This window comes from Betta splendens, chromosome 9, assembly GCF_900634795.4.
Source record: "Betta splendens chromosome 9, fBetSpl5.4, whole genome shotgun sequence".
Lineage (NCBI taxonomy): Eukaryota > Metazoa > Chordata > Actinopteri > Anabantiformes > Osphronemidae > Betta > Betta splendens.
Window position 1 is genome coordinate 28972658 of NC_040889.2, and position 8303 is coordinate 28980960.

Consider the following 8303-nt stretch of genomic DNA (forward strand, 5'->3'; position numbering starts at 1 on the left):
TTTGGCCATTATTTTATTATATTTGTACCCAATCATAATCCCAAACAAAGTGAAGACACTTGTTGCTCTGCCCTTTTCTCCCCGGGCGGGGCGGCTCCTCCAAACCTTCACTTTCCCAAGGTCAGGTTACTGTAGGTCAGGTTCCTGCAGCAGAAGCTGCACTCCTCCCACCTGCCTCATCTAGGTCAGTAAAACACACTGTAGTTTTAATGGTCTTGGTGCTACTACACTTCTGTTGCATAACAGGGTCTCCTCCTCACACACGTGACCCAGTGAGTGCTATTATCCACACATGCCACATTGGGTGCTGTTGTAGGTGCCATATTATTTTGTAACATTGTCTCCTGAAATCTCAACAGTAATTACTTTATAAACTTTACGAATTTTTACACAACACTATGACTCTGTTGTGGCATCAGCCATCTTTTATGGAGTGGTCTGCTGCTGCAGCATCTCAGCAGCAGACAGGAGGCGACTGGAGAAACTGGTCAGGAAGTGACTGGAGAAACTGGTCAGGAAGTAACTGGAGAAACTGGTCAGGAAGTGACTGGAGAAACTGGTCAGGAGGCGACTGGAGAAACTGGTGCAGCAGCATCTCAGCAGGAGACAGGAGGCGACTGGAGAAGCTGGTCAGGAGGCGATTCCCATTGTGGGAATAAAGGTCTATCTTACCTTAGTAGCCATTTTTGCACGGAGGCAGAATTAAAGGCGTGTGTGGCGCCACCCAGTGGTCAAACAGGTAAGTGCAACTACGTTTATTGTGCTGCAGGAAAATGTGTTGAATTGAGCTTTAAAAGTGCAAACAGGTCAAAACACGCATTATTATTTATAAATATATGTGTAAAATGATGAATACATACGTAACTACGAGTACTGCAGTGAACCTGAAGAGCATGGTTTATTTGTAATTGTGATGGTGAGCAGCTATAAATGCATTTCACTTTAACATTAAAAGCAACAACCACGTGTTTCCAACCCAGAGCTCATATGCAACACAACGAACACAACAGGGTCCTGACACTGACCCGGTCGGACAAGACCCAGCTTCACCTTAGCCGATTCTAACCTGGCTCTGAGAACGCAGGTAGAACTAAAGGTAGAAACTGCAGCCATGTGGAGTTTAGTGACGCGTTCCTCGGGCAAATGAAGGTCAAAAAGCATCGAGCCACAGCCCTGTGAACAGCAGCGACTGTTAAAGGCCACCACCAAAACAGTCGATTCTGTCAATCCAAACATGTGCTCTGCCCGAGTGCCCTTGAGCAAATCATTGAAGCTCAGCAGGCCATTAACGGGCTGCATCCTCAGATGCTGGGCTCAGGCTGGCGCCGCTGACCCGCTTTCTGTCCTGGCCTCCTGCCACCGCTGTTCCGGTCCACGTCGGTGGAACGCGCTGCAGGCGTAGCTCCGACCAGCGCCAGACAAACAGGTTGGGAAAACCAATTAATCGTTTGTGTGTGAAGCACTGCAGCTCTGAGTCCAGCACGTCCGGACCGGGCCCTGCAGCAGCAGCAGCACGTACACGAGCCGTCTGCTGGTACCGGCTGTTTAGTGGAGGACAGTCGTGTGTTTTATGAACTGAGCTGCGTAGAGTCTGATCCACTTTGGATCAATGCTCTGGTTCCCGAACCGTTAGACTGGACACTGACAGTTCTGATGCTGATATATTAAATCACACACACAATGGATCCAGTGTCAGAGGCACGATGAGGTTCTGAGCGTCTGAACTGGGTCAACCGGGTTAAACATAACAGACACCTGGTGAGCATCATCCTGTCCTGCACCTTCCACCAGGTCCAGCATCACTTCTCTCTTTGTCTGTTTGAAGTCTGATCCGCCTCTCATCGGAACTAAAACATTTCATTCAAAGGTTGATACCGATTATCATTTATTCAGCTGCGTTCACTGACTGACAGTTGGTCTTGATGGTTGATCGGTAACCAAAATCATTTCATCAAATATGACCGCGCAGTCGAGCTACGAGAAGGAAAACGCGAAAGGAGGGGTGAGAGAGAGGGAGAGAGAGAGAGAGGGAGAGAGAGAGAGAGAGAGAGAGAGAGAGAGAGAGAGAGCATACGAGCGGTGGAGCCGAGTCTCTACTGATGCTCCGATGCGCAAACAGATCGCTTCTGCTCCTAAATCGTCTCCCGAGGTCGTTTGAAGGCTCGGAACCAAACGACGGCTCGGAACCAGGTGAGTCCCGACATTTACGCTGAACTACTCGTTTTCGTTTCCACTCCCGACTCAGAAAACAATGACGAGGCAACGGAAGTTGCAGGTGCGCGACGCTGAGACCGGCCGCGGGTCGAAATCCCTTCTCACGCACTAAACCTTCAGATGGAGGTGAATAATGGAGTTAGAGCTCAAACCAGCGAACCAAGTCCGATCTGACACGAACTCAGTGCATCGCAGCGGGAATGTGATGAATGAAGTCAGCTGTGTGTGTGTGAGTGAGTGAGTGAGTGAGTGAGTGAGTGAGTGAGTGAGTGAGTGAGTGGGCGACGGTCCAAGTCAACAGAACCGGCCTTGTTCTGTGACATTTACCCTCAGACGCTCTGTTGCAGCTTTCTGCTTATTATGGGCTGCGCTGTGTTCGGCTGAGCAGCATCTGGGGAGGGACTGTTGATGTAATGCAATACTTCCTGTCTTCTGAATAATAAATAGCGGAGACACTGATTCGTCTCACACCCGCAGCTCTTTGTGAGGAGCTCCCTCCTCAAACAGGCGTTTTGTGCTAAATGTCAGCGCCGTGTGGGAAAAGCTCACTCCTCCTTGGAAACTCCTGCAGCTCGTGTTGACTCTGACTCTGTCCTGTGTCATCAGGTGACGAGATGGGGAACGGTTCCGTGAAATCCAAGCGCTACAAGTCCTCGGACGGCTCTGCATCAAACGGACGAGCGCACAAAGATCACAGCGGCAGCCTCACATCTCCAGCCGCGGACGCCTTGAGGGCCCGAGTGGAGGAGCTGGAGCGGGAGAGCAGGAGGAAGGACGAGGAGCTGAGCGCCAGAGAGCAGCAGATCCAGGGGCTCCAGGAGCAGCTGGCCCGGCAGAACCGGGCCGCGGCCGAGCTGGGCCAGGACCTGCACAGCAAGTGCGTCCAGCTCAGCAGGCTGCAGGACGCGATCAAGAACCAGAGCGCGGCACCGGCGCCGGCATCGGCATTGGCACCGGCGCCGGCACCGGCCCCGGCACCGGCCGGGCTGCCGGCTCGGCCTCCGTCCGTCAGAGCCGGCGGCAAGAGCAGCCCCAACCTCAGCGCTCGCATCAAGGACACGCTCAACAGGAGGAAAGGAGCCAAAGCCGGGGTTTCGGCCGAGCCCACCTCCAGAACCTACGACTCCAGCAGCCTGCCCAAGTTCTCCTTCGAAAAGGCCCGGGTTCCCAAGGATGCGAGGTGAGAGGGGGTCCAGCTCGGCTTCAGTGAGAGGTGACGTGAATGAAGCACGCTCCGCTCAGATCTCTGACCTCAGGTCAGTTCAGTGTCTCTGGAACGCTGGAAGCGTCCAGTCAGGATCCAGAATAAGGTCCGAGAGCAGAACCAGAGCCAACGATAGCAGCTACGTGTGATTTACCATTAGTTAACGAAAGCCAGCATGTTCAATCTGATCCCACAGTTCAGGGCCTGAACTGGAACAGAGATGAAGCTAAATATTAGCACACGGGCGCTTCAGCTCCAGTGGCTGAACTGGGATTCAGAAGATGGATGGAGTCACTGGTTCTGCATCAAACAGCGAGGCTCCATCACCTCCTTTAAGCCAAGCAGCCGGTTCTGTGCTTCTCTGGCCGTGGTGCCATGTCCTGCGTCGCGTTGCCGGGTGGCGTTGCCGGGTGGCGTTGCCGACTCTGCTTCACGTGCTTTAATGTTCTGTCTAATGCTCATGTTTAAAACATGCGGCATTAATAAGCGCAGCGCGTTTTAGACACAAATGCAAATGAGCCTTTGAAACTCAGCTCTGATGGTTGAAAAATAATGAGCTGGGCGTCATCTGCTATTTACGAAGCCCAGTGAACAAACGGACCGGACCGGACCGGACCGGACCGGACCGGGTCTCGTGCACCCGGCCCTCTGACGGTCGCGGTCACGGAGGGAGACGTCTGCTGTGACTGCGGCTGAACGAGCAGCGGCGCCGCAGACGGATCACAGCGTGATTCACTGTCAGAAAGAACTCAGGCCAAATATTAATGATGCAGCAGCGAGTCATGAGGAACCAGAACCCGACTCAAGGTCTTAATTTACCTTTCAAACATTTTCAAGCAGAAAAGCTGAAGTCCTGTTGTGTGTTAAGCAGTCTCTGCCGTTGCCCGTAGTTACGCCAGCTGTTTGAAGCAGGAAGAAAGCAGTTATTTGTCTTTACATGATCCAAATAGTTTGACTCAGCTCTAACAACGGAGCAGTGTGTTGGTGTGTTGGTGTGTTGGTGTGTTTGTGTGTTGATGTCTTAATGTGTTGATGCTTTGGTGTGTTGATGTGTTGGTGTGTTAGTGGGTTGTGTGTTGGTGTCTTAATGTGTTGGTGTCTTAATGTGTTGATGTGTTGGTGTGTTGTGTGTTAGTGTGTTGATGTCTTAATGTGTTGATTTGTTGGTGTGTTGATGTGTTGGTGTGTTAGTGTGTTGTGTGTTGGTGTCTTAATGTGTTGGTGTCTTAATGTGTTGGTGTCTTAATGTGTTGATGTGTTGGTGTGTTGGTGTCTTAATTTGTTGATGCTTTGGTGTGTTGATGTGTTGGTGTGTTGATGTGTTGGTGTCTTAATGTGTTGATGTGTTGGTGTGTTGTGTGTTGGTGTCTTAATGTGTTGGTGTCTTAATGTGTTGATGTGTTGGTGTGTTGTGTGTTGGTGTGTTTGTGTGTTGGTGTCTTAATTTGTTGATGCTTTGGTGTGCTGATGTGTTGGTGTGTTGATGTGTTGGTGTCTTAATGTGTTGGTGTCTTAATGTGTTGATGTGTTGGTGTGTTGTGTGTTGGTGTGTTTGTGTGTTGATGTCTTAATGTGTTGATGCTTTGGTGTGTTGATGTGTTGGTGTGTTAGTGTGTTGTGTGTTGGTGTCTTAATGTGTTGGTGTCTTAATGTGTTGATGTGTTGGTGTGTTGTGTGTTGGTGTGTTTGTGTGTTGATGTCTTAATGTGTTGATGCTTTGGTGTGTTGATGTGTTGGTGTGTTAGTGTGTTGTGTGTTGGTGTCTTAATGTGTTGGTGTCTTAATGTGTTGATGTGTTGGTCTGTTGTGTGTTGGTGTGTTTGTGTGTTGATGTCTTAATGTTTTGATGTGTTGTTGTGAGCGGCGCCCCGGACTCTCTTTCCCTCCTCAGCATCAAGAAGCTGCTGACGGACGCCCTGAACAAGAACCAGTACCTGAAGAGGCTGGAGCTGCAGCAGATCAAAGACATGGTGGAGTGCATGTACGAGCGCACGTACCAGCAGGGCGACTACGTCATCCAGCAGGGGGCGCCGGGGAACCACCTGTTCGTCCTGGCAGGTGGGTCGTCACACGTCACATGACGGCAGGTGGGGCCTGTGATGACGTCATTGGCTGAATAGAAGCAGGAAGTTACTTATCATTTGTCTGAAACAACAAGCAACAAGCTCATCGAAGCACGGGGCCAGTGATGAGAGCAGGCTGTTCACCTCAGAGCACTGGGACTGAGCCAAAACTGAGCCAGTGCTCAGTTTCCTGTGTTCACCTTCCAAACCATGAAGTTTACATTGATGGCATCAGTGTGTGAGTGAGAGTGAATGAGTGAATGAGTGAATGAGAAGTAAAGCACTTTGGATCAGTTCAGACCATGTACCGTTTGACAGCGACAGTTGAAGTATGTGAACGAAGAACTGCAGGAGGACACCTGCCACACACACACACACACACACACACACACACACACACACACACACACACACACACACACACACACACACACACACACAGAGTTTTAGGTGATGCTGGTTTCCTACTTCTTTATTACAGTTATTGCACTAATGCAGCTTTAAGCGAACAGCATCAAACTCGTGACTAATATTTATCACTATGAAATGACTACGCCATCAGACGTCAGAGGCCTCATTAATAATATCTGTTATGTGAGTCAGTCCAGAGCTGTGAATGCTTCCATGCTTGGCTGTAGGTGATGTGAACACGGTCCCACGCGGTCCAGTCCCGGGACCGCATTGGTTCTGAGTCTGTTTTTGTTGTTCTTGCAGACGGGAAGCTGGACGTGCTCCAGCACGGAAAACTGCTCACCTCCATCACGGTGTGGACGGCGTTTGGGGAACTAGCGATCCTGTACAACTGCACTCGGACGGCGTCGGTGCGAGGTAACGAACAGCTCTGGGGTCAGGGTTCCACCAGCAGAACTACAGCCAGAAGCACAACAGGCCCATTAACGCCGAGGCAGATGGTTATCGGTTCGTCACAGTAGAGATAATTGGCAATTACTGCTTCAGAGAGGAAGCTGAGGGAACTCAGATCCTTCATCCCATGATAATAGAACAGGAACATACATGCATCTACTGTAGAACGTCTCTGTGGACGTTCTCGCTGTCAGACGGGTTAACGGGTTAGTGACAGACCCGGGCTTGGACAACCAACCGGGTCAGAGACAGAAACCTGTAAAAAGCAGGACGAGGGACAGACGAGCGCGGAGCAAAGAGAACGTTGAGGTCCTGGTTTCAACGTCTCCCTCACACTCTGCCTCCTGTGGGCTCATGTTAACTGTTGACGGGTCAGAACCTGGGCTGCGTGGGTCGTTCTGACACCTGTCACGTTCCTTTTCCAGCGCTGAACAGAGTGCGGACGTGGGCGTTGGACCGGGAGGTGTTCCAGAACATCATGAGGAGGACGGCGGAGACGCGACACGAGCAGTACCGCAACTTCCTGCGCAGGTCAGTCGTAACAATGAAACAAGCTCAGCGGTGACCTCTGACCTCTACGACCTCTGTGACCTCTGGCGTCACATTCAGGACTCCTTTGTAACATCTGCTCTCTGTCTTTCCTCTCAGTGTTTCGCTCTTGGCCAATCTGCCCGAGGACAAACTCAGCAAAATCGTGGACTGCCTGGAGGTGGTGAGTTCTCCTGTCGCCTCTACGTCGTCCTGCACACAGTCGCCGCTGCACCAGCGTCTGGCAGCTGATGGGCGACAGATAGCTGCTGTCAAAATATCATTAGCATGCGGCCGTATAGCGTTACTGCGCGTCAGCGTGTTCCTGTTACCTCCAGTCGGCAGGAGCTCAGAGCTGATATTGTTCCTGTCATCGCCGGCCGCTGTATATTGTTACCATAATTATTTGAGCGAGGCCCCAGAAAGTGTTTATTCAAACGGGGGACGAGTGATTTCTTAAAGATGTGCGAGTGACAGGCTCTTCGCGTGTGCGCTCGGCTCCACGTCTCCTGCGCCAGCATTGTGTTTCACAAAACAGCCGCTCTCAGCGTCTTTTCACAATGAAGCCTTCAAGGACGTCCTCGCGACGCGCTCGCTCATTTCTGCTGAAACCCGATAGCGGTGCAGATGTTCACTGAGCATCTGGCAGATTGTAGCGGCGCGTCTGGTCCAGGGGCCGAAGTCGGTGCTTGAATTACTTTATAGCAGAAAGATTAGTTGCAGTGGAGTGAGTCCTTTCCTCTCATGATGCTGCTCCATCAGAATAAGGAGGGTTGGGGTTCTGGGCAGCGAGCTGGGTTTAGCGTGAGCAGGTTCCGTCCTCTTCAGGCACCGCTTTAGGATTCTCCCTGCACCATCGCCGCCTCACGCAGTCTTTACAGACAGAGCGCTGGCGCGTTGTCTTCTCTGTCACCGACGGCTGTTAAAGCAGACTCTCCTGAAGCGTAAAGGCCCCGTAAACAAGCGCCCGCGCCTTCTGACAGTAAACAGAGTGTACGCGTGGTTGCCCCCCGTCCGTGGACACTTGTCTGAGCTGCAGGAACCTGAACCGGCCCACAGACCGTTCACCTTCCTCACCTGAAGCTGAGGGCTGGGTCCCGAGGCAGCCGCTGACTCAGCAGCTTTGGTTTGAGGGGAGGAGTCAGGTCTCAGAGCACTCACGCCTGCACAGTGTTAAAACATGCATGTGTGTTGGGTCCAAACCAGGCTCAAAGCAGTGAACCACCTTCCCTTTGAACCGTCCCTCCGTGGGCTCAAGGCTCAGGCAGGATTAGCAAACGAGCCCAGCCTCCGGACTAGAACCAGACAACACGCGCAGAGAATGGCTCTTTGTAGAACCGGGGCCTGGTTCTTAGCAGCAGAAGCCTTCATGCGTTCAGTTCATATCATTAGCACTCGCTGCGTTGGTTGTAAGATCCAGACATCAGAAC

General features: G+C 51.6%; 1 protein-coding gene across 1 annotated transcript in view; it reads left to right on the forward strand.

Annotated features, from left to right (window-relative positions):
- Positions 1-2058: 2058 nt before the first annotated feature.
- Positions 2059-8303, forward strand: part of prkg2 (protein kinase cGMP-dependent 2) — a 12539-nt gene continuing 6294 nt past the window's right edge. The window contains exons 1-6 of the mRNA XM_029163737.3: positions 2059-2190; positions 2821-3394; positions 5310-5476; positions 6196-6309; positions 6771-6876; positions 6994-7057. Of these exons, the coding sequence (XP_029019570.1) occupies positions 2100-2190; positions 2821-3394; positions 5310-5476; positions 6196-6309; positions 6771-6876; positions 6994-7057 (1116 nt within the window). The 5' untranslated portion in view covers positions 2059-2099. The remainder of the gene's footprint in view (positions 2191-2820; positions 3395-5309; positions 5477-6195; positions 6310-6770; positions 6877-6993; positions 7058-8303) is intronic.